Here is a 27,728-nt window from a genome sequence, read left to right as displayed (position 1 = left end):
TCAATCAGCTCTAAGCAAGATCTCCATCTGCATCCTCACACTTTACCTTTTCGGCCAGGTTGGACATTTCTCGAAATAACAAATATGTACTTTAAATGAAAAAAATACAAGCTATTCTGGTTCGGTGACTCACATGTTAAGAGGTATGGATACAAAAGCTTGAGAGTTCGATCCCAGTCGGATCAGGAATTTTTGTGTTTTATTTATCAATTGTTAACTTCTGGCAAATATTGTTAATGTGGAAAATTTTTTTAAACTTTAAGTCCCATTAGTACAGGCTGAAAAATTTGTTCGAAGGTGAGAGGAACGCCAGGGCGTACCACCCACAATGCGTATATCATATCTTAAATTCTTTGGTGATAGATGTTAATTTAACTTATTTTTTTGGTGCTAATTGTAACAAATTCATCGGTATACATCGAGGGAATTCAACTACCTAAAACGCAACCAACAACGAACTATGAAACAAACAGACTTGCTGTACAAGGAAGTGGAAGTCAAGCTGGGATGTGTGACTCAGGTGCAACGCAGACCTGATGGTGCTGCGTCTTCGAAGTTCATTCACACATCCTTGAGCTGTAACACTTCCCTGCCCTTACCTGTGATGCAGTTGCTCGTTCACTGTGCTCCAACACATGAACTCTGATGATAAATTACTCTAAGACAAGAACACTCTGGCAAAGGTTAGTACATCTGTAAATGAATAGTAAACAAATCTGGCAATGTCCTCCAATGTGGCAGGTTTACATTTTTTACGTAAATTGCTCATAGTTATGAGTGCATTTTATTAGATCTCATTGAACTGAAATGACCGTAACTACATCTGATCAACACTTCATCACGGCTTGAAGAAAAAGTTATATATGTATGAATTTACAATTCTAACCTGTCGCAACACTGTTATATTGTGCGGCATGTAAATTATGCTCACTGTCACGTGGAATTGAAGACCACATTTACAGCACGGTTTGTTATCTGCTGGCAACCAATAGCCCGATATTCTCCAAAACACAAAAAAACCAAAAGCACCGTCAAGAACAACATGTCGTCACCGCACCGTAATGACTACCCTGAGGAAGTAAGCAACTAGACAAGAAAAGTTGCCCGCTTTGAGTGTAGGCCGATCACATGGTAAGCTTTGCTCATTATCTAGAATCGCAAATCTGTGTAGATTGCCACAAATCAAACCATACGTTGTCAACACTAATCAGAAATAAAATACCCTAAATTCAACATTTTGTGGCATAACCAACCCAAATTTCAAATTTATGAGGTAAATCTTCCTTAATGCTGGATAGCTAGGAAATTGCAGGGACATTCATTCCTAATTTTCTCCTGGCGTTGCAAATAGTTCCAGGCTTTTGCTATGGAGTGCAGCGAGCCAGTCGCGGTGTGACATTGCGTCTGTGTTTGTCAAACTGGTATGGTATGCATTAACCTTGTGAACACAAATGTCGTAATCTTGGCACATGGTGGTGACCACTGCATACATATAATGCATATATGGAAGAGAGGACAACGCCTTCTCACTGAGGACGTTGAAATAAACAATCTGGATCGTGTTCATGGTGAACTGAATGAACGGGCCTAAGCCGTAAAAGAGATCCTAAAACGTGACTGAAACACCTCTTGTTCGAAATATATGCTCCACAGCGTGCAGGTTAAACATTTCATTCGGCTGCTGGTTCAACTGAGGCCTTACATTATCCCCACACTGCAAGTCTCCAGAGGGACGCTATTCAGTTTCTGTATTGTTTGAACCAAAGAAGACGTCGAGCTTTATGTGACGCTGTGAATAAAATACTTTACGCATGTTGCCAACTCTGAACGTCCATTTAATGCAATTACCTTCATATAATGTTCTCTCGAAAACAATTTGAAATTGATCTCCGTACAATGAGAGCAACAACTTCTGTCGGATGTGAAACGACTGTGACTGACAATGTGTGACATCTGTCTCCAATTCCAGTTAGTTAAGGCTTCTTACAAACACTGCTCTTACGCCATGTTATACGGTTGCAAGTGGTGCACCATTCTTTGAAGACATGTTTAACAGTCCGCATTGACAGACCAGCAAATCGAGCTACTTCATTCACTGTGTGGTGATGGCCATTCTGTCAAGTTTCCATATTGAATCATCTGACTGCTCTGAATCCGCTCATTGATGAAGGATATACACACCACATCATTGCCACGTCTTAACTTATAATTGGAGGGTGACAGGATGTACTGGTACCAGATCTACGTGAAGTACAGCGCTCCAGAACAAACTGTGTGCTCCTTGGAGAAGGAGGTTAATGTTTTGTCTGCTGACAAAATGTGAAACAAAGACGTTTATTATTTTAAGTTGCGTTTTCAGCTGCTCAAAGAGAAGTATATTGATGTATTGTGTGTTATATGTCAAATGACAATATTTAGTTTCCAATATAGACTGTGCTCTCTTATCGAGGTAGCAGCAGAAGTACGTATTGTAATTTAGCCATACGAGGATAACACCTTACAGGAAGGCCATCGCACTTTGTACAGGAATCCTTCTTGAAAATGCATCCAATAGGGGGAAGTCCTATGTGGTCTATATTAAGATTTAATTTCTCGATATGTTTTATCATCTTTAAACAAATACGTGGCACTAAGGTGAACCATGGACTGAGCGCTGATAGAAATCAACACAATAACGAAATGGAGAATACCTTTGTTAAAACAAATATTCGAGAAACTTTAAAATCTCCGTTAATTATAAGGCAGTCACCTCCAGATCATGTTTATATGAGACAGCATTATGTATATGTGCACATGCTACAGAAGATGACACCTATTTTCCGGCAGCCTCCGCAACCGGCCACTGGCTGGGAGGGCGTCCGAGATGCCACGCAATACGGCAGCGACTGCGTGCAGAACACGGGCGAGGGCTCGGAGGACTGCCTCTACCTGAACGTGTACGTGCCAGGGCTACCGCATGAGGGCTCCGGGCTGCCCGTGCTCTTCTACGTGCATGGTGGAGGCTTCATCAAGGGCAGTGGCTCCGACCAGAAGTTTGGACCAGACTTCCTCGTCTCGTACGGAGTTATACTGGTCACCATCAACTACCGCCTCGGGCCGCTCGGTACGTATTACAAGTGTAAACCATTATAATGCAGACGAGAGAAATTAATTTCTCAGAATACTAACTACATGGTGACGCAGTTGACACACCACCTAGAATACGTCCAGCACGAGGAAGTACATCGAGGTGTGGCACTCGTCAAGTTACCAGTGGACAACGTGGGGAATACTCTAACATATTCAAGTAGTTATTAACGTTTATGACATCTGAATTACGTATTTAAATCGCGTCATATCTTTTTTCTCTGTCATTTGAATGTGTCTCCAAAGAGGACTCCAAGGACTTCACATGTGTGTAGCAATATAACAAATATCATCACAAACGACTGCCCTGGCATCAAGAGAAGAGGTTCAACGAACGTCTGCCCTACTGTATCACATGTAAGCTAACAAGTTACTCATTTGTTTGTTGGTATGAGTACAACATCAAGTATAAAAATTAGTGACCTTGAACAACGACAGATACTACACTGAAGCGCCAACGAAGCTTTTATAGGCTTGCGTATTCAAATGAAGAAGTGTGTAAACAGACAGAATACGGGGCGGCTGTCAGCAACGTCTGTATAAGAGAAGTAGTGTCTGGTCCAGTTCAAATGGCTCTGAGCACTATGGGACTTAACATCTATGGTCATCAGTCCCCTAGAACTTAGAACTACTTAAACCTAACTAACCTAAGGACAGCACACAACACCCAGCCATAACGAGGCATAGAAAATCCCTGACCCCGCCGGGAATCGAACCCGGGAACCCGGGCGTGGGAAGCGAGAACGCTACCGCACGGCCACGAGATGCGGGCTCTGGTCCAGTAGTTAGATCGGTTGCTGCTGCTGCAGTACCAGGTTATCGAGATTTAAGTGAGTTTGAATGTGGTGTTATAGTGGGTGCACGAACGATGGGACACAGCACCTCCGAGGTAGCGATGAAGTGGGGATCTTTCCGTACGACCTTTCCATGAGTGTACCGTGAATATCAGGAGTCCCGTAAAACATCAAATCTCCGAAATCGCTACGGCCGGAAAAACATGCTGCAAGAACGCCACCGACGACGGCTCGTGTACCCTTTATGACTGCGTGACACAAAGCGTAACGCCCCACCTGGGTCCGTCAACACCGACATTGGACTGTTGACGAATGAAAACATGTTGCCTGGTCAGTCGAGTATCTTTCAGATCTTATAGAGAGGATGGATGCGTACGGATATGGAGACTATTCATGAATCCATGGACCCTGCATGTCAGCAGGGGACTGTTCATGTTCGCGGAGGCTCTGCAACGGATGTGTGCAGCTAGAGTGATACGGGACCCCTGATACGTCTAGATACGACTCTGACAAGTGGTACGTACGTAAGCACCCTGTCTGGTCACCTGCACCCATTCACGTCCATTATGCATCCCGACAGACTTGGTCAATTCAAACAGTACAACACGACACTCCACACGTCCTGAATTGCTACAGAGTGTCTGCAGGAACACTCTTCTGAGTTTAAACACCTCCGATGGCCACTAAACTCCCCAGACATGAACATTATGGAGCATATGTGGGATGCTGTGCAACGTTCTGTTCAGAAGATATCTCCACCCATCGTACTCTTACGGATTTATGGACAGACCTCCAGGAGTGATGTTGTAAGTTCCCTCCAGAACTACTTCAGATATTAGTCGAGTTCATGCCATGTGTTGTGATACTTCTGCGTGCTCCCGGGGGTCGTACACGTTATTAGGCAGGTGTACCAATTTCTTTGACTCTTCATTTTATAAAGTTATTGAACTTGTATTTCATCTCGACTTACCGCAATAAAGGTCCACGCTATACTGCATTTCATATCTCTAGTAGTTGTTAGTGTCTCCTTCAAGAATTGCTGTTTAATTTTCTCCACAAATAAATGTCCAAAGGAGTTTCATCTGGGTACGGAGCAGACCATTTAGCGTTTACTAAACCATTCAGAAATCTACGTTTTACCTTCAAGACAGTTTGTAATGATATGTGTGGGATGGTCGGCACGTTTACCATGTTGATACCAAACTGACAGCAGTATTTCGAATGGGATGTCTTCCAGTCTGCGGCAGCATATCTGTTAAATACTTGCACTTATTAAAATTTTTATAAAAACACGGCCATCAACTATGCAATTCTTGAAAAATACACATGATATGTTGACTAACTAACGATCTTGTTTAACCACTTCATTCAGCTAACGCAAATTTTTAAATGACGCGGTTTCACTTTTCAACATTCTTAGACAATTCAGGGAACTTTAATCGAGTTGAAAGCCGTTGCATGGAGCTATTGATGGACCGAAATGTGGAATATACGAAACGCGTTGGAATACGGTATTCGCAGAACAGTTCTTTCGCTTATCCCATTCTGTCACCCCTTTTGCCTCATAGTAATCTGTGGGTTCTGTGCTACCGCTGCTTAAGTGTTGATTCAATATCCCTCATCAATCGCGGTTGCTTTTCGTTGGCTTATTTAATTCTTCACACATCGAGTGACACTGATCTTTTAAATAATGATTTCAATTACAGATCGTGAAGCACGACGATGATAACTTTCAGTTACAAACGTACCACTACTCCAACAATCTGGTGACATTCAGCATAAACGAAAGGTATACCCTCCCTTTTGTCATCCACTTTGTGAAAGGGTAGAACAAACTGTCTTATCTCCCCGACACCAGAACACAGATCTGTAGTACTTGAAGAGCACGAGTAGGCACATCAGTCACTACTGAGACAAGTGCCTGCTTACATCTACATCTACATGGATACTCTGAAAATTACATTTAAGTGCCAGGCAGAGGGTTCATCGAACCACCTTCACAATTCTCCATTACTCCAATCTCGTATAGCGCGTGGAAAGAATGAACACCTACATCTTTCTGTAGAGCTCTGATTGCCCTTATTTTATCTTGGTGGTCGTTCCTCCCTATGTAGGTCGGTGTCAACAAAATATTTTCGCATTCGGAGGAGAAAGTTGGTGATTGGAATTTCGTGAGAAGATTCCGTCGAAACGAAAAACGCCTTTCTTTTAATGATGTCCAGCCCAAATCCTGTATCATTTCTGTGACACTCTCTCCCATATTTCGCGATACTACAAAACGTGCTCTTTCTTGGAAATTTTTCGATGTACTCCGTCAGTCCCATCTGGTAAGGATCCCACCTAGAGCAGCAGTACTCTAAAAGAGGACTGACAAGCGTAGTGTAGGCAGTCTCCTTGCGCGGGATTAGCCGAGCGGTCTGAGGCGCTGCAGCAATGGACCTATACTTGAGTATTGCTCATCAGTGTGGGATCCGTACCAGGTCGGGTTGACGGAAGAGATTGAGAAGATCCAAAGAAGAGCGGCGCGTTTCGTTACCGGGTTATTTGGTAACCGTGATAGCGTTACGGAGATGTTTAATAAACTCAAGTGGCAGACTCTGCAAGAGAGGCGCTCTGCATCGCAGTGTAACTTGCTCGCCAGGTTTCGAGAGGGTGCGTTTCTGGATGAGGTATCGAATATATTGCTTCCCCCTACTTATACCTCCCGAGGAGATCACGAATGTAAAATTAGAGAGATTAGAGCGCGCACGGAGGCTTTCAGACAGTCGTTCTTCCCGCGAACCATACGCGACTGGAACAGGAAAGGGAGGTAATGACAGTGGCACGTAAAGTGCCCTCCGCCACACACCGTTGGGTGGCTTGCGGAGTATCAATGTAGATGTAGATGTAGACTGTGCGGCTGGTCCCGGCGGAGGTTCGAGACCTCCCTCGGGCATGGGTGTGTGTGTTTGTCCTTAGGATACTTTAGGTTAAGTAGTGTGTAAGCTTAGGGACTAATGACCTTAGCAGTTAAGTCCCATAAGATTTAACACACATTTGAACATTTTTTTTTCTTTTTGCAGTCTCATTAGTAGGTCTGTTACATTTTCCAAGTGTCCTGCCAATAAAACGCAGTCTTTGGTTAGCCTTCCCCATAACATTCTATATGTGTTCCTTCCAATTTAAGTTGTTCGTAATTGTAATACCTAGGTATTTAGTTGAATTTACGGCTTTTAGATTAGACTGATTTATCTGTAACCGAAGTTTAAAGAGTTCCTTTTAGCACTCATGTGGATGACCTCACACTTTTCGTTATTTAGGATCAACTGACACTTTTCGCACCATTCAGATATCTTTTCTAAATCGTTTTGCAGTTTGTTTTGATCTTCTGACGACTTTATTGGTGATGAACGACAGCGTCATCTGCAAACAGCCGAAGACGGCTGCTCAGATTGTCTCCCAAATCGTTTAAATAGATAAGGAACAGCAATGATCCTATGACACTACCTTGGGGAACGCCAGAAATCACTTCTGTTTTACTCGATGACTTTCCGTGTTACTACAAACTGTGACCTCTCTGACAGGAAATCACAAATCCAGTCACATAACTGAGACGATATTCCATAAGCACGTAGTTTCACTACGAGCCGCTTGTGTGGTACAGTGTCAAAAGCCTTCCGGAAATCCAGAAATACGGAATCGATCTGAAATCCCTTGTCAATAGCACTCGTGACTTCATGTGAATAAAGAGCTAGTTGTGTTTCACAGGAACGATGTTTTCTAAACCCATGTTGACTGTGTGTCAATAGACCGTTTTCTTCGAGGTAGTTTATAATGTTCGAACACAATATATGTTCCAAAATCCTGCTGTATATCGACGTTAACGATATGGGCTTGTAATTTAGTGGATTACTCCTACTACCTTTCTTGAATATTGGTGTGATCTGTGCAACTTTCCAATCTTTGGGTACGGCTCTTTCGTCGAGCAAACGGTTGTATATGATTGTTAAGTATGGAGCTAATGCATCAACATACTCCGAAAGGAACCTAATTGGTGTACAGTCTGGACCAGAAGACTTGCTTTTATTAAGTGATTTAAATTGCTTCACTAATCCGAGGATATTTACTTCTACGTTACTCATATTGAGAGCTGTTCTCGATTAGAATTCTGGAATATTTATTTCTTCTTCTTTTGTGAAGGCATTTCTGAAGGCTGTGTTTAGTAACTCTGCTTTGGCAGCACTGTCTTCGATAGTATCTCCATTGCTATCGTGCAGAGAAGGCATTGATAGTTTCTTTCCGCTAATATACTTCACATACGACCAGAATCTCTTTGGATTTTCTGTCAGGTTTCGAGACAAAGTTTCGTTGTGGAAATTGTTATAGGCATCTTGCATTGAAGTTTGCGCTAAATTTCGATCTTCTGTAAAAGATCGCCAATCTTGGGGATTTAGCGTCTGTTTAAATTTGGAATGTTTGTTTCTTTGTTTTCTGCTGCAGTATTCTAACCCGTTTTGTGTACCAAGGAAGATCAGCTCCGTCGCTTGTTAATTTATCAGGTATAAATCTCTCGATTGCTGCCGATACTATTTCTTTGAATTTAAACCACATCTGGTCTACACATTTGTTATTAATTTGGAATGAGGGGAGATTGTCTCTCAGGAAGGCGTCAAGTGAATTTTTATCTGCTTTTTTGAATAGGTATATTTTTCGCTTTTTTTTCGAGGATTTGGGGATTACAGTATTCAATCTCACTATGCTCGTTATTAACTCAGGATTATTTGTTGCTAAGAGGTCAAATGTGTTTTCACAACCGTTTACTATTCGCGTTGGCTCATGAACTAACTGCTCGAAATAATGAATGCGCTTAGCACAATTTCGGATGATATTTTATGCGTACCTCCGGAACTAAACATGTATTTTCGCCAACATATCGAGGGTAAATTGAAGTCACCACCAACTATTATTGTATGAGTCGGGTACGTGTTTGAAATCAGACTCAAGTTTTCTTTGAACCTTTCAGCAACTGTATCATCTGAATTGGGAGGTCGGTAAAAGGATCCAATTATTATTTTATACTGGTTGCCAACAATGGCCTCTGCCGATACTAACTCACAGGAAGTGTTTACTTCTATTTCGCGACAAGTTAAACTACTTCTGACAGCAACAAACACGCCACCGCCAACCGTGTTTAGCCTATCCTTACGGAACACTGTTAGATTCTTCGCAAAAATTTCGGCTGAGCTTATATCCGGCTTTAGTCAGCTTTCAGTGCCTATAACGATTTGTGTATCAATGATTTCCATTAGCGGTTGGAGCTCTGGTACTTTCCCAACACAGCTACGACAATTTACAACTGTTATATCTATGGTTCCTGTATCTACGTTTTTCCTGTGTTCAGCCAGCTCCCTTTGTGACTGAAGCCCTTACATCTCTTACACGATAGTGGAACTTCCTCTAGCGACGGTGGGACGACGGTGACCATACTGTCATCTTGTCAGTATTCAAAGATCATAAATTATGTGTCTTTCTGGTGCCATAGGAAAAGGTATGGTATTACACAAAAGACAAAGCTGACCTTATAATTTGGCAGCTATGGAAGTACAGTAAGGCCGATGGGCTGTGACCCTAATGAATGGAGGACGAAGAAGCGTGGAGCATAGTGGTGAGGGCCTGTCAGGTGGCCCAGTCGGTAATGAGACAGCGTTAGCGAATTATACATTTCTTACCTTCGCTTTTACAATTGGACCATCTTCTACAAGGCAGCAGCGAGAAGGTTTGCGGACGCAGCATGCAGAAGTGGAATGCACTGACATGTTCAGCTCAGCCGTCCCTCGAGGGCGTCGGCGTGGTCATGGAAGCTAACGCAACAAGAGTGACACTGTGCAAGTTTGCCCTCCTGGGCGGTGGTTGGCATTGATAATCCGGAGCTGACGCCTCTCAGCTCTTCGATTCTTTTCACTAGGGCACATTCGTGGACTCTGAAGCCTCCAGCAATCCTGCATAGGACGTCAGTAGTGGTGCACCCCATGGTTTGTCCACTGTCAGTGTCAGCTCACGTATACAAGTTGGGAGGGGGGGGGGGGGCGGGGCAGCAGGAGCAGCTATCACGCAGCAGCGGTACAGTGACAGCTTGACAGTACTCCAAACGCCATCTGTTTGGCCGCGATTCAGCTGATGGTAGAAGATTCCAGTCTTCACATCAGTGGGAGAGAGGTCGGCAGCTCACAACAGCGAAGTCCAGAGGACCACTCTGGGTGCCGTCTCAAAGGTAGTAGTCATCTGGCGAATGGCAGTCAGCACCTCATAGGCCCAGCCTATAAGGTGGCTCACTGGGACTGGAATGTAGAGGGACTTGGGAGCCTCAATATTTATAGCTGTCTGTCAGAGGAAATGATGTTTGGCAAGGTTGACTGAATGTAGCCTAGCTTGTCAGCAATCTTCATTGCACCTCGATGTCCCATCTGTAGCTTACAGCCTTTCAACTTGGCGCTTTCTGCAGTGCAAGTGGACTGCAAGGTGTTCTTTACAAGATTTATGTTTTGTTATGGTTTCTTGCAATGCTGCCAGAATGCCACTATTTTCCCTTTACAGTGTGATCATATTGTTGAATTTCTAATTCGAACATCTCAATTGAGCAATGTGTGGCACTGGTCTTGCTTGTATGCCACAACATTTGCAGCATCGGCTCTCTTGTCTGTATGTGATTCTGGTAGCAACATTGCACTTGAGCCTGCATTGAATTGGCTCAGCAGTGACTGCGGAAAGCTTCAAAAAATTTTACATTCGCCCAGTTTATCTTTCTTCAGCGCAGCAGTAAGTGGGAATATTCGGTATATTGTCCAATACAGATAACCAAACTCTACACATTGATATAATTACTCGTTCTAAAAATATTTCGATTGGTATCTTGGCTTGTCTATCTCAGTTGCTCCACTCTCTGCATATTTCTCAATGTTATGTACGATGTCAAAATTAAATGTTATTTAACCAAAGCAATAACATTAATCAATGTTGTTGCACCACTAAGCAAGTATGTCATCAAAAGAGACCTAGATACGTTTCTAGGGATTCTTCATTACCTGTTCTGAATGTGCGAGCATCAAATACAAATTCTGGTAAGACATGACCAATAATATAAGTGGTAAGGTCTTTATTACTGTTATCTGTGATGTACAAAGAGGTTATCACTCGTGGTCTGATGGGTCTGCATCTCAGACCGTAAATTTAGGAATACAAAATCTGGATGGCTGGTCACTCCCCAATAGCAGACACGACCATAGCTGAGTCAAACGGATCCTTACAGAAAGGTTTCATCTGATTTCTAATCATGTCCAGCATGAGAAAACCCTTTATACACTCTGAATCGGCCTACAGTCAATACAGGCACTTACTATACGCTGCTGCTGGATAATGAACCACTCTGGTTACTTTTACAACTTCGTGAAAAATTTACAATGGCATTCATACTTTCAGTCATTGTTTCAATATATGTAGTCAGTCGGAGGCGCCCAGATGCGATAGCTTTATTAAGAGGTCAGTTGGGTTGCAGGCTTCCTGAGCACTGGCGACGATGTCGTACCTGGCAACGTGGGCCTCAAAGACCAGCTGCTGGGGCTCTCCTGGGTGCAGAGCAACATCGAGCGCTTCGGCGGTGATCCTCAGCGTGTGACGCTGGACGGGCGCAGCGCTGGAGGCGTGGCAGTCTCCTTGCATCTCATGTCGCGGCAGACCGCAGGTTTGTACAAGGCAAGATCAACATTTATCAGGTGGACACTAACAGCATGTGGTGTTTGTCAAATAAAAATGCACTGATATTTGAATGATGTCTTCTTCTCGGGTAAGGGTACCACATTGACAAAGTAGCATATTCTGTGGAAGGTGGACTTTAGCTGGAGGTTGTCCTCTCGACTATACAAGTTTTTCGAACTGAGCGTGGATAATTTTGCATAGTCACTAGGAATATGAGATAGCTGGTAGGATTCTATGGTTGGATGCATGTGCATAGCGAGACAGGAAGTAAAGAATCATAAGTCGAACGAGTTATTGTGAATGCTGTGGTTATTAAAATAATATAAATTTCGACGGATTATAAGAGGTGGAATTGTACTAAAGGGAAACATATTATTTATGGAATATCCCGTCGGTTCTTCGAGGAACGTAGACATATTATTAACTTGAATACAACGTAATAGTATTGTGGAACATTAATACGTTGTATTCAAGGAAACATAATAATTAAATAATTCGTTGGAAAGGATGTAACGATAATTTGTGAATCAAACTCGCCGGAACGCGCCAGATATTAATGGCACAAGTATTACAGATAAAAAGTCGTGCAGGCACTTTTCGATCTGGTAATTGTATGAAACATTATTTGATTTAGAACACAGAAAATTTTAAGGGAAACATACAGTAGAGTGATATTAACACGAATGAAACCAGTTTGTGAGTCAAATATGAGTTTCAGGGTCAACTGAAATACAGTTAGCTTAAAGTAATTGTCTAAGTAATAGTGATATTAACAGCTAGCCTTCTTAATAAATGGCTACAGCCACAGATATTACATTTCTAATAAATTTTAATGAAAAATGCTGGTAACACTGACACAATCACTGCTCTCATACTTTGCTTGCTCACCTGCTTGTAACTTCTTCTCCTTTAGAGAAATAGATTAAGATAGTCTTGATTAAACTGAATATTTCTAATATAGTACAAGGGGGGTGCAGGTTTTACAATAGGTCAGTTTACTTTGTCTCTTTTTCTTGAGTGGGTAGATGGCAACCCTTAGTGCCATTCTACAAGTCCTGCAGTTACTATTTATTTTTATTGCAATCGACAAGTTTTGCATTAACAATTTTCTTTAGGTGTGTATTATGTGCAACTCATGAGGTGCATATTTCAACATCTTTGACTTCACATTCCTCGATTTCTCACGGTTAAAGCGTCTAGCGCATTGGCGGACTAACGTAATAGATTTTCCTCTTTCAACAAAGACGATCAAAAAATATTATACACCAGAAGGTGTAACTTATAAGTTGCGAAACTGGTTGTGTGAGTCTCTAATCCAATTTAATAAATACAGCTAACCCGAATTATTGGACTTTTCCTTCCGTTTTCTTTTTTAAAAGTTTTAACAACTCTTTGTAAATACCTGTGTTATACAGTATCAATAATCAATCAATTACCGCATGTGCTTTCACAAATATTTGATTTTTTTCATCCAGTTTGTTCAAAAGACTAGCCAACTGCATGCCAGTTGTTCTTTTAGCCTCTTGAAAGCAATTAAGCAGCGGGGAACTTTTGAACACAAAAAAAGCTATACGTTTCCTATAGACAGCATGGATGTAGGCAGTTTTAGCATAGATTCCACAGTGGCTCTGAATGTAATTTCTGTTACGAGATGAACTGGTGCAGAAACACCTCATTCAAAGTAACAAGACGGTACACAGTGGCAGCTACAATCATTTCAGATCACTCAAATAACAGATGGGATATTTATTACCTTGTTTGCCTCCCATAAAGGTTTAACAGGAGAGGTGTCAACCTTGCACAAATAGGCAATTATTCACATAACATGAACCACAGTCTTTCTTTCCATAGACCTCACCTAATCATATTTAGCCACTAATCATTAATCACCACATCGTGAGTAGTGGAACAAAGAACGATACAGTGGGCACATTGTATTTTTTATGTCAACAGACTGGTCACTTACCTTAGTCTCATTGTGTAAACAAACCACACATTTGATTGACACCCTTTTGTAAACAAGGCGACTGCTAGATGATCTTGTGTAAACAAACTGCTCACTTGGCTGTAGCCTTATGTAAACAAAACGGCTGCGAGATGCTTTCAGCTGTGTGTAAGCAATCTGCCCTCTTGTGCTTTAAGATACGTTCATGGATGTCTAATTTGTAAAAAATACTTTCATCCTAGAGTTAATTACCATAATTTATTATCCAAAATCGCTGTTTTCACCAAGCCCTCTATGAGTAGCCCACATCCACTCTCAGTCAAATTTATGTACATCTGATTTAAGACCAGATGCTTTTAACATTACCTTAATTACCAAAATTTAGTGTCCAAAATGCTCAGGATTCTATCACCACTCGAGTAGGCCAATAGGGTGACATATGATTGGCCTATCAGACACCAGTGTTATTTAGCAATTATTTTGCAAATTTTTCATATACAGATTTTGGTAGAAGTTTTACATTGCGTTTGTAACTTCTGAACCATCCAAAGTCACAGTTCATTGGCATTTAATTGCTGTTTCCCTCCCAGTATTTCAGATACCTACTTTTGGAGATCATCACCCAAAGGCACATGAAGGTACCAGACTTCTAATGTTCAATAATTTCACATTATTAAGACACAACACTACATTATTTAAGAGACAACACTAATATCCAGTGGTTTAATATCTACAATGGCAATTTGTTACAGTTTTGGGGCTAAACTTTTAGGACAGTTCCATCCTCTTCACCCAAATATTCCAAGTATTTTTTTTAAATGTTTATTACATAAACATCAAAAAACACATGTAAACACAATACTTTTTATTTTGTTATTTATTTATTTCTTATTTAGCCTGATCAGATTAGGGTCTTAATAACCTCTCTTACATCTGACCAGTGACAACACTTACAAATAATTCCATAAAAATCAAAGTAACAACAACTGGCATTCTTAATAAAACGATAACTGACAATAATAGCGCAATTAAAGTAACACTATTAATGATGTTAAAATAACGAAGAAATTTAAAATCATATTAATTAGTTATTATATAAAAACTCAATAATAACTTGCATTATTAATACATAGAAACATTTGGCAATAATAATAAGAATATAGTAAAACTATTAATAAATTAATGGAAACATTAAGAATGATATTTTGTGAGAACAAAGAAACCACACAATAGGTGCTGAATCTACACTCTTTTATTGCTTACATGACTAATTTAGGATCTCTTAAATTTTCTTCACCTGGTGCAAAAATATAGTCATTTAACAATCTGCGGTCATCCTACGTGCAATGTTGTCATGGAACTAAGTTTCGATGTCAGAAGAATAAAAGGGAGGACATAAATTTCACAACATTGTTTGCCCTGTGCCACCCGACCAGGAGCACACAGATGAAGAGTGTTCCGACTTAGTGGTTTTTGGGTGGCACAGGACAGTGGTTTTTACAGAATTTATCACCCCCCCCCCCCCCTCCTCTTAACCGTCTGACATGTAACTTTTGTTCGAAGACAATTTTGGGATAAGGATGACCTCACATGCTGAAAGATATTAGTTTTTGCACCAGATGATGGAACCTTCATTGTTCCACAACCAGTTGTGTATGTAGTAAAAGATGGTTGATTCAACAACTGTTATCCAGTTTCTTCATTTTACAAAATTGATGCATACAATTGTAGCTGCCCCACGAGAATAACTGTTTAAGAATTGAATTGGTTAGTTTAGCACTTTTGAAGCCTTGCTGGTATTATAAGAAGTTAAAAGGATAATGACAGAGGAGAGCATGGAAATGAAAGTGACAGTGGCTGCAAGGAAAGAAGAGAATTTCAGTAGAGAACACTGTAGAAAAGCGAGAGTTGTCAAGTGTGAGCTGCAAGAAGCAATAGCTATTGTGATAGAAGGTGGGCCATTAGCTGTCTTTTGAAGTTTGTAAGGATATTAATTTCCATAATATTGTATGAACGACTGTTCCAAAGTTGGGTTTTTGGTACAGTAAATGATTTAGAGAACAAGAGAGTTTTGTTTAGTGGAAAAGAGATGATTTCACTTTGTTGACAACGAGTATTTCTGCTGCTTTGTTCAGGTAGTAATGTAAGCGTTGAGATAAATAGGAAGAAGTGCAGCGACTGAGACGACGATACAGCACACAACCATGATAAAATTTCATAGGTAGAAGTGATATGGTACAAATAGCGTACATGACAAATGTATGACACAGGCATTCATCACCATTCCCATCTGACATGAGCTCTAATACAAAAGTTTTAGGAGAGTACGGTCACCATAATTAAGTATGGAGAGTATTAGTGAATTTAGAAATTCTTTTTAAGATCGAGAGGAAATACTTTTTTATATTTCCGTAATGAATGAAGTGATTCCGACACCTTCTTACAGACTGCAGTTGTGATTCAGTCCAGTCTAAGTGATGGTCCAGAATTATAACCACATTCTTTGCAGAGGAAGAAAAGGTTATTTCTGTGCTGTTTAGGGTTACGTATGGAAGAGATTATTTGAACTGAAGAGTAATAACTCTTTTGTAAGCCAGTTGAACTGAAGAGTAATAAGTCTTTTGTAAGCCAGTAAGATTGTTTGCGTTTTAAATGGGTTAAGTTTCAAACCTATGTAAGTCAGCATTTACAGTCTCGAAGGCCGTCTGCAGATCTGTTGGGTTTGCACTTAGGTGTAGCTGAGGGTCGTCAGTGTGTAAATGATAATTGAAGTGGGAGATAATAGTCGATACATCATCGAGATATAATGGCAAAAGTAAAAAGCGTAATACTGATCCTTGGAGGACCCCAGATACTGTATTTCTCTATTGTGCCCTTTCTGTCCCGAACATTACAAACTGTTCTTGGTATGCAAGGTATTAGTAGAGCAATTCTACAGCACTAGAAGAAGCCTTTTTGATCCATACCGGCTTTGCGGCTATCGGTATTTGTTCAGGGACGCTAACCTTTCGGCGCTTGTGTGTCGGTCGCGCGACAGTGAGCGGATCGAGAGGCGAGCGTGAGTGAGTTGGGAGGTGGTGAGAAGACAGTGCGACTACCCAAGAAGGGGAGGTAAGCCGTTCGGTGAACAGGCGTTTTTAAAAGCATTATACAGGCGACAGTTGTACCGGCTGTGTCCTGACATGGTCTGCGCAGCCAAGCAGTTGGTGGCCATTAATCGATTACTTCTTGTTGGGAGATTGTAGTGGCGACCTGCTTCTCTGATGTTGTTGGACGATGATTTCGCAGGATTGATAAGGTAACGTCATTGTAGTCATGTTTTCCATTGGCTATGCACCTTCTGATTCGCGTATTGCATGTGTACCTCACCTGTGACAAACTATTAGCGAATGCTGGGTTATGAAAATCTGTTACTTATCCATGTGTGGTGGAACCCTACGCAATTTGTTGCACCATTCTCACGGAACTCTTGTTGCTTGGTGTCTAGTAGCATCGGCGTTCTGCCTTGCCACCCCATCCATGGGGCTTATTGAGTACAATGTTTTAAATCTAAGTGTTTAGTTTGTTCCAGAAAGTCTGGTGTATTTTAAACTGTATGATGTACCGAGGTACGTTAACTCCGTGAGACACTTGTGCGGAGATTTGAATGTCGGCTTCCACCAAGGGGTCGATTGTCGTAGGGATAAAATATCATTTGATGTTTTTTTCTGGAGCATCACGAGTGGAAGTGAGCTCAATCGGTTACTTAAAATATCTCAACCCCGAGTTTGTTTAATTGTTACTTGAAGGCTAAATTTAGCAGTAGAAACTTGTTTTGACTCTTGCGATACTGCTGCAATGCCTTTTATTTAAAGTTGTTTTAAGTGACTGATGCTGGCTTTTATTAACATAGCAGTGTTCTAGTCATTTGATTGTAGCGTGTTGTTACTGCGTCAGCACACACGATTTGTTGGACTGTAATTGTTCTACATCTGTGCATAGGTTGTGGGTCTGGGCTACAACTTCGGGTTCCCGCTTGTTCTTGAATCTGACGGAACTAAACGTTCCGTTAACACCCAGGCGCACCCGATATCAGGCCTTTGAATTAACCGTTTGAGGGGGAGGAGCACCCGGTAAGTGAAGTCGGACGCACCTACTGTATTCCGCGCCTTCGGTAGGGCCGATAAGTCGGTTCCGAGCAGCACAGCCAGGTGTGTCCCGTGTTGGCCACTCCACCCATGTTCGCACTTGGCAGATGCCGTGAGTTGGGGACTATTTGTAAGAGAAGTGTTCGATATAGGTCATTGCCTCTCTAGTTGAGAGTCTGTATATAACGTTACCATTTGCTTTTAAAACGAATATATTTGGGCAAGGTTTTAAGGCTCTCTGTAAGTGTAGTTACGATAGACCTTTGGGCGTGCAATGTTTTCTGTTTTCTATAAAAAAGTATTACTTTTCTCATTTGACAAGTTGTTATACATTTGTTTGTAACTAAAGCAAACTCATGGGCTTTGCGTATAAATGTTCTTTGACTGGGAGTTTATTATTGTAAATGTTATTTCTTCACTATTTGTTAATACAAAATACGTCTATTTACAGTTCTTGTGTAAAGTTACCTTTTTTTAAGGTACTGTCTTTCTCACATGAAGAGTTATTATATTTGCTTGGATACTGAAAGCCAACTGATGGGCTTCATGTATATATGTTCTCATTTGAAGTTTATGACAATTGTTATTTCTGTTCATTGACTTTAATAAATACTGAGAAAAGATGAGTGCCCCTTGCCCTAGGGTCCAGTCCTTCCGCTTAGTCCTATGGGCGTTTTATGATAAGCCGAGGAAATATCGGTTTCACTTTTGACATTTGAGTTTAGCAAGTAAAACATCAAAGGTCGACAATGTTGAAAGCTTTGCTGAAATCCAAAAAGCACTTAATAGTCGCCTGTTGTTTGTCCATTGCTTGTTGCAATTCGTCAGTCACTTCTATAAAAACACTCATCGTGTTACGACTTTTCCAGAAAGCAGACTGGTATTGATCCAGAAGATTATTTGACGTTCTGTAATTAGTAAGCTGACTGTCATCGATGTATTCTAAAGCCTTAGATAATGTGATAGAATGAAAATATGGCTTTAGTCAGAAGGTTCTTTTGCAAATTCGGTTTGGACAAGAGGTTTTATGAGTCCCTTTTTCAAGACCATTGGAATCATGCTGAAGTTGAGGGAATGGTTAGAAATATCCTTTGTTATTGACCGTAATGGATCGACAAGGAACTGAAAATTTCTATCGTAATATTCTCGTGATCTGTAGCTGCCAACAAATTCGTGCGACTTCCTGGCTGCATTAAGGGTTACCGGCTGCAGAAAAATATTTCTTTTGTGCCTACCACAGATACGTCGTGAGAATCGATGGTTTTTCTCCTTGTGCTCTGGTAAAGTATAGATGTAGGCGTGATCAAACAATCATTTCGATCCTCAATAAGAACTAGAGGTTCAGCTGCAGATTGAGGTGTGACTATTCCTCAGGTCGGAGGCCCTGTGCAAACCCTCAGTTAACCAGTGGGAGTATCTGAATTTTGTATTCCTCACAGACTGACTGACAAATAACAAAGTTAATTATCTAAAGAAATGCACTAATACACGAATAGTTTCTTGTATAACAAACAGCGCAGTTAATTATTTAAGTAAATACACGCTTAATGTTTACCGATTCTGTGTTTCACAGTAAGGACCTTATCCTTACATTATTAGCATATTAAAAACAGTGGCCTTCACACCATGAGATTACTACCAGTCTACCTTAGAAGAGTGTGACATTATAAGATTTTAGCAGAATTGAAACTTCCTGGCAGATTAAAACTGTATGCTGGACCGAGACTCGAACTCGGGATCTTAGCAGACTTGTAAGCAACAACGGAAAATTTAATAAAAGTATCCCTGTAGCAATTATGAAAAAACAAAGACAAAGAATCACTAAATTACGCTCTAAACAATATCCTACACTTTTTCTCCTCTCACCACCACTGGTACAGAATAGGATGGGGACAGTTACGTCTTTATTTCAGTCAAGTAAGGCGTGTGAAGACCTCTCCAGCCATTCGGTTCACGTCACGTTGGGGAGCTGTAGCAGACAGTTTCTGCTCCTGCTGTAAGCCACTGCCACACCACTCACTCCACTGTGTGTTGAAATCTCGATGGGTGCCACAATTCATGAGGAGGACACAGCACCTCGGCCAACGGCCAGACTTGAAATAACAGAATTAGTGTTCCCCCTCTAAATATACATTGAGGCAATGGGCACATCAACGGAGAATTCATTGTATGATCTGTCGCTACTAACCTGTGTGCCAATGAGCACTCGGCAGAGATGAAGACGTCCACAGTGGATCTTGTATTTATACAGCCTTAAACCATAATAATTTTGTACCTGTAATTCCAGAAATGTGGTGTTATTAACATTCCATGACACTGATATAATTCTCTCCATAGCAAGAGATATACAGAAGTCATATGTGTCAGCTGTACTCTATTTAAATGTGTAATGACAGTTATACCAGTGCACCACAGTAGCACACTGCTTCCTGCCAGCGATGTTCCAGTTTCCATTACAGTCATTTTTAAATTGTCTTTTCTCAACATACCTTATGTGCAGTACGTATTAAACAACGTGCCCCAGTATAGACCTCCACAAATGTTCTTTGGCTGAAAATTTTAATAAAATGATGAGACTTCTATCCAGTAATGACACGAAAAACCAACTACCACCGCCAAGGTCATGAACCTCCAACACAAAAGCATATTACGCTTTCTCTCACTGGCTAAACACGTTTTACTACCCAAAAGTGTCAAAAAATACTTTATGAACAAGTCCATTTCACACATTCCGCTCCAAAGATGGATCTTCCTCTACTACTACCATTTAGCATCCGTCCAGTTCTGTTAGCAAATTTTCGCGTGGAAAGAATGTGCAGTCATTTTACGAGAGGAAATATCGCCCATATCATATTCGCTTTGACTTCTGCAACACTGAACCACTCCTGTTGCACCAAGCCTCTCTTGTAGTGTCTACCACTGAGGTTCGTTTAGCATCTTACGCCAATCAAACGATTCCTTGAGAAAACGCATAACTATTTGATGGATGTTCTATTAATCTGACTTGTTAATGGTCCCAGGCTCACAAGTAACGTTAAAAAATCGGTCTAACAAGTGTTTTGTATATCGCTTCTTTCGTTGATAAGATTCCCCTTGGCATAGCATCTGCTGTTCCTACTATCTTCTTTACGTACTCATTTCACTTTACATTGGTCTGATTGGTTACTTTCATACAATTCCCACTGTGCTCTTTGGTCAATAGTGTAACAGAACAGCAGCTGGTCTCTTCGCCTATTTGTATGCAGTACATTATATTTATTTACGTTCAGCTCTATTGCATTACAGAGTACTAACTGTCAGTACTCTCCGTAAAGCGCTAGTCTACAGCTGTTGCATACCTCCTATAGAGAACAGCATCGTCTGCGAACAGCTTGCATCACGTAACATGATTTTATCAGTAGTGGTGTTTTGTAAACTACTTCTTTCGTGGATGAATTACATTTCCTTATGATTTCTCTGTCAGACATTTAGTTTTGATTTATGTAGTCATTCCATTTTAGGTCACTGTGGATACTTACTCCTGGGTATTTCATGATAGTTACAACTTTCGGCAATAACTTAATAAAACAATACTAAATTTCTTCCTGTATGAAATCACAATAAATCACATATTTTTTCCTCTAATCTCTGTAGCAATAATCGAGTACTGTTTTGTAAATCACTTTCTTTGTGGATGAATTATATTTGCTTAAAATTTTTCTCACCCAGGCACATAGTTTTGCTTACATAACTATTCCACTGTAGGTCACTCCTGATGCTTATTCATAGGTATTTTGTGTAGTTACTGCTTCCAGAAATGGTGTAATACAATAGCACTTGATTTATTCTCTAAGTCAGCACAATATGTTGAGACCTATGGAACAACAAGATGTACAATTCGCGGTCCATCGTATATTCTCAACTAAAAATTAGGCCGAAACAGTCTGAACTAATACAGTTATGTAAATAAGTGATGTAATAAACTAAATTCTGAGGACTGCAGCTTTAATGGAACATTTGTCGATGGCAACAATATAGGGAAAGATGGATTGATAGTTCTCCAGAACAACGGTCAAATAGGCATGTTGTTCCACTTCAAATTATTATACTTTGATTAGTACACCTGACCTGATATTTTTCGATTAGCTGTATACAGTTTCATTATTGTTGTTGTTTTCGCCATAGATTCAATTTTTATCACCTTCTCTATTTCCAGTATTTTTTCACGTTCGCTCAACACGTTAACTGCCCTTATAAATGAGCAATCTCTTTGGTAGTGAATGGTTTAAATCCACTTCACATAGGTTCTTCTCTCCTCAGATCTGCGGAATGACAGTTTTTGGGAACGAATAATAAATGGGTAATATCTGTATTTAACGGAATCGTGGGGAATTATCTCCTAAAGGAGCACACACAGGAAACCCCAGATCGATTTGTGACATTTTTTATTACTGTGATCCGCAATTACAGATCTGTAATCATATGTATGTTTTAGAACATTTAACGAGCGTCTCTTCTTTATGTGTGCTAGTACTCTAAATCTACTTATGGAGGAAATTTGGTTGTGTGTACTTATTAAAGTATCTACCTTGGTATCATTTTACTGTCAGATGTCACTCCCAACCGAACATTACGTCTCACCCAGGAAATTGTTAATGTGAAGATCACCCCTTCCTTGTTAATATGTGGTGCTGGGAACGTGAATGGGGGACAACACTCTTGAGGATAAACACAAGAGGTCGTTCACCTAAAACTATTTTTTCTTCTACACATAAGTTAATCAGCCACTTCTTCGGCCTTCCCACTTCGACCCTTGGACAATAAGCCCAGTATAATCATTAAGTGTGTATGGTGGTGTATTTACTCTGTTATGGCTGAGGGCGTACTGTGTGGAGTTCTGAGATCACAGATCCATGTTGTCGACTATTGTGGACTATGTGTCATACGTACGAGACGAGTACTGCTCAACGTCCTTTCCCCGAAGGGAATTAATTCACTTCGTATTTTATAAATTAGAGAGAATTACCACGCCGCCACTAATACCTTTGCTTATAAAAGCATTTCTTTAAAGACACGGAGTGACGTTAAGCTTAAATCGTCGCTTTGGCACTGTAGTGTACTCTCCATACAATACACATTGGCGCAATTGTAATTTGCAATGGGTGCATTATTTTCCTAAATACCGATAAGGTTTTCGAACAAAGATTTTATTGCCAGCAAAGTAGGTTACCACAGCTCTCCTGTAATGTGCAGATGCCTAGAGTAAATCGTAGAAATTCTGTATGCTTACCTGTAACTTAGGACACTAGTGGAAATAATAAAAGAATTCCGATTTTGACAGAAGGATGGACGAAAATTTTTTAGTGATGTATATTTATTTAAGTACAGTGGACAGTATTTTGTCTCCTCCATTGCCAAGTCACCTTTCGTAGTTTTTTGCTGCGGTAACACAATATTCAACGTTTGTGTTGGCAGATCAGTGTTTTAGCAAATAAATGATGTTTGTGTGTGCCACACACAAAAATTATATTTGACATAGCTCAGAGCACTTCACTGATAGACGGTAAATTCAAGTCCTAATGTTTTTGTAAGTCCACAGTTATGTTTAATGTATTTTGTCTACTTCCTTTTGATTGATTGCAGAGCTTTAAAATAAAGCCAAACGTGCTCAGTGTAAATAAAACTTTTGTTACAGTCGCGAAAGACTGAATATTTCTCAATATTACATACGACACCTATGTGGTACTTAAATGAGCTATCGTTATACAGTACATTTTATATGAAATTTAGGTATCTTGTCCACATTTCATTCTCAACATTGTGGCAACTAAAATGGACCATACGGGAAGTATACTCTATGGACTTTTACCTCTAAAAACTCTTCAAATTTTCGTGCAGTGGTTTACTATATTTAATGCTGCATAATAACTGCGTTGAACATCGAAACAAAATTAAGTCATTTATGGGGGGAAGGTATCAGTCAAGAAGATGTGTAAAAATCAAATTTTTGGGCCAAATAGTTTTTGTGGAATCGATTGATAAGAGTGTCAAAGCAGTCGGAACACGATGTGTCTGCACAGGCGAGCAGTGCAGTGACAAAATCGCGCACAGCGCAGAATGCAGGGAGCACGTCTTTGTAGCAGCGAAAGGGTTAATGCGGCCGTGGTGGCTTTACTTCATGAACTGCGCGCTCCCCCCTAAACGTATGCTTGCGAACTATGCTATACTACGGCGCTGCTTCTCTTGGCACGTGTGTCGTGTGCAACTGGCAACGCAGCAATCTCCCGCGTCTGGGCGGGCATGCGCGAGCCGCCAAGATAAAAGAATTGAACTATAGTAACGTATATTTATTAAAGTATCTTCTTCAGTGTCTTTTCTAAGCGACATATCACTCCAAAGCGAACATCACATCATCTGCCGGCCGGGGTGGCCGAGCGGTTCTGGGCGCTACAGTCTGGAACCGCGCGACCGCTACGGTCGCAGGTTCGAATCCTGCCTCGGGCATGGATGTCTGTGATGTCCTTAGGTTAGTTAGGTTTAAGTAGTTCTAAGTTCTAGGGGACTGATGACCTCTGAAGATAAGTCCTATAGTGCTCAGAGCCATTTGAACCATTTGAACATCACATCTCACCCAGGCATTACTATATGACAACTGAAGTGAAAAACAAGGCAATGCTAGCCAACTGTTACCGCTGAAAGGTATCCTTGGATGGTGGGCACTATGAGGTATGGACGATGTTGGTGTTGGCTTTAGAATGACTAAGCCAAGTTTTTCCACGAAATAATACAGACAATTGGGTGTGGAAATAACGCTGATCACTGGTACAAAGGTTGGATGAAGTTTTTGTTCACAGTAAGAAATCTGTTATTGTGCTTAAATACTATGATGAAGAACTTGCTGTTCTTAACATCCACTGAGACGTAAATCACAGATTAATAGCATGCTCATTAAGCAAAAAGACATGTATCTGAGTGTTTTAGAAGATGCCTCCCTAATCGTAAATCTCGATGCATGTATCATATAAACTAATGTGACTCACTCTGTCACAGTAGTACCATTTTATGCATACTGCCACCAACTACCCCAGTAGTGGCATTATGCAAGCCACGTGTATTGCTCTACTGCTATAGAAAAATTTAAGCTGCAACAGCGGTGCTGCTGACCGTTGTGGCCGAGCGGTTCTAGGCGCTTCAGTCCGGAACCACGTGGCTGCTACGTTCGCAGGTTCGCATCCTGCCTCGGGCATGGATGTGTGTTATGTCCTTAGGTTAGCTAGGTTTAAGTAGTTCTGAGTCTAGGGGCTGATGACCTCAGACGTTAAGTCCCATAGCCCTTAGAGCCATTTGAAGCATATTGAATAGCAGTGCTACATATATGTTTTAGACTCAAAATCTTTAATAGAGACTTGCTTAGGTCTGTTCCACACACTGCATATTTTTCTTAAGACGTGTGCAGTACCATGTTCATAGGAACGAATCCTAATTTGGTAGTACCTCTATATTTGACAGTATTGTGACGAGAAATGTTATGGACTGAGAAGAAATATGTTTCTTGTGCTTTAGTATAACACTTATGTGTCACTAGCATTCAACACATTTAGATAGTCCTCTACAGAATCAGATACAAAATATTAATTGCAGGGTTACAAATCGCAGCCTGAAAATATATTTCTTTTAAGTGGTCTCCAATGCTCTCTCCCCAATTTTTTGCAAATATGCAGCCTAAGTAGTGCTTCCGTGTCGGAGCAATGGTATTTTGGTCTTGATATCAAGTCTCTAGAATGTATCGTCTTTCATCTTTTACATTATAGGTATGTGATATCATCCCTCTCTTATATCGTGCTCACAGCGTCTCCTGCAAATTTCGATTGCTCCCATTGGATAATGCTTTTTGCTAAGTGTATCTATAAATTAGTGCAATGTTACTAAAGGATTCTGACATGCTGGTGTACGAAAAGAATTATAATTGTTATGCAATGAATTCTGATATTCTCCATGGTATACTTCTCACTGGAGCCTCAAATCGTTACTAGGTTAGCGTAGTGTACGAGTTCCCCTGGAGTGCTATTGCCATAGCACACAGCACTTGTTACGAGATGACACAGAACTGCGTAGTACAGAACAAATATATGGGAGTGGATAATGAATTATAACTACTACGTAACGGAGTCTGCCAGGTTAACAGAGTGTACAACATGGTATTCCCACTTCGCAAAGCACTTGTTACCAGATGATAATCGAGCGAGGTGGCGCTGTGGTTAGCACACTGAACTCACATTCGGGAGGAAGACGATAGGAACCCACGTCCAGCCATATTGATTTAGGTATTCCGTGATTTCCCTAAATCGCTTCAGGCGGATGCTGGGTTGGTTCGTTTGAAAGGGCACGACCAACTGTCTTCCCTACCCTTATCCAATTCGATGGGACCGACGACCTCGCTGTTTAGTCTCCTCCCCCAAAACAATCAATCAACCAACCAAACAAATGACACAGGACTGTGTAATATGGGTCTTAACAATAGTATTCTGTAGGGAATAAAATGATGTTATGAACACCATGAAACACATTCCGTGCCGACAAATGGTGGTATTGTCTATCAATCATATATTTTTACACTGAAATCACGATTCTTTAATGTGGATCAGTGTTCATATCGGAGTTTTATGATTATGTTGTATCGACTGCCATCATGTTAAGAGACAAAGTACTAAGATATTACTTGTCTCAATAGAAAATGTTGATGTGCAGTATACAACGTTAAATAACGACAACTAACTCCCTTAGAAACATATAAATGTATGATTGTTTGGCGTATCTACCATAGATTTTGTGAGTGTGTACCTTAAATTGTATGAGACTATGTATAATATAGGGAAAAGTCAGTTTGTCTCACAAGGAATAGCAGTATTTCGTGGGGCAGTCATTTTCGATAAGCATACCATGGTGTGATCACCGTGCACTAGCATTTAAGGTAAATGGAGATATCTTGTATCCTCCATTCCATACACTGTATAAAGAAAGCTTTTCTGACACGTGTTTGGCAGTTTCTTCTTGTTCGAGCAACAGTTTATATATATCCTTCATGGAAGAGTTTCTGCATTAACTGCACATAAAGGGATAGTTTCCTGAATAGGAACTGGCTTTAGTCATTTGGGTACATGGCTTATTTCCCTTAAGAACTGTGGAATAACAGTATGTGCATTGTCCATACCATCATATGTTGACACAATATAACCACCCTTTTTTACGCAGATGTAAATGGTGTGAGGCAATTTATAACCAGATTTTCTGCAGTGTATTCACGAATGTAGTAAGCGCTTCTAATGCTTTATTTTCCAGCAAATGGGGCATCATGTGATTATTTTCCATTAATATATACAGTAAATGGAGATATTCCGTATTTCCCTTTCGTATGTAGTTTTTCTTTTTACATATTCTGTTTGTAAATGTATATGTAAATTCACTATTTGACGGACCTGGTGTGGGCTCTTTCCTTTACCATTAAACTGTGATACAGATCTTCCACCCATCGAGAATAACTACAATGTGCTAGCAGCAGCATTTTCTCCTCTTCTTCCTACAAATGTCTACCCAGAAAAACATCTCTAAACACACACATATCAAGTACAACAGCCACCCCTTATATACATTTAACGCCTGACATGTAGCGGAGTGCACCAAGTGGTACAAGTTTCTTAATTACAGTTTTATGCTTATTGATTATTACACAAAGTGTCACTCAAAATGTCACTTCATAACCCCAAAACAACTGTGACACCAAATCTCACCTTTTTATGTGTTAATAACACATAATACTAATTAGCTGCAGGTGTCAAACCTTCGCATATACTCTAAATATCCTAAATGTAAGTAACTGATAAAAATAATTTCGAGGAATCGTCTTCAAGCAATTGTTAACGTACAGCTCAATAACATTTTTTGTGAATGTGCTGGTTTGGCCCCAACACGATACAGTCTGGACAGCTCGCGATGCCGTCTTCCAATATTTTGCTTGCCTTAAATAAA

The 27,728-nt window shown here is 40.5% G+C and overlaps 1 protein-coding gene across 1 annotated transcript in view; it reads left to right on the top strand.

Annotated features, from left to right (window-relative positions):
* Nucleotides 1-27,728, top strand: part of LOC124606234 (venom carboxylesterase-6-like) — a 97,753-nt gene that overhangs the window by 19,091 nt on the left and 50,934 nt on the right. Inside the window, exons 3-4 of the mRNA XM_047138209.1 lie at nucleotides 2,827-3,103; nucleotides 11,452-11,637. Coding sequence (XP_046994165.1) covers nucleotides 2,827-3,103; nucleotides 11,452-11,637 — 463 coding nt within the window. The remainder of the gene's footprint in view (nucleotides 1-2,826; nucleotides 3,104-11,451; nucleotides 11,638-27,728) is intronic.

This window comes from Schistocerca americana, chromosome 3, assembly GCF_021461395.2.
Source record: "Schistocerca americana isolate TAMUIC-IGC-003095 chromosome 3, iqSchAmer2.1, whole genome shotgun sequence".
NCBI classification, from domain to species: domain Eukaryota; kingdom Metazoa; phylum Arthropoda; class Insecta; order Orthoptera; family Acrididae; genus Schistocerca; species Schistocerca americana.
This window is presented reverse-complemented; position numbering and strand designations above follow the sequence as displayed.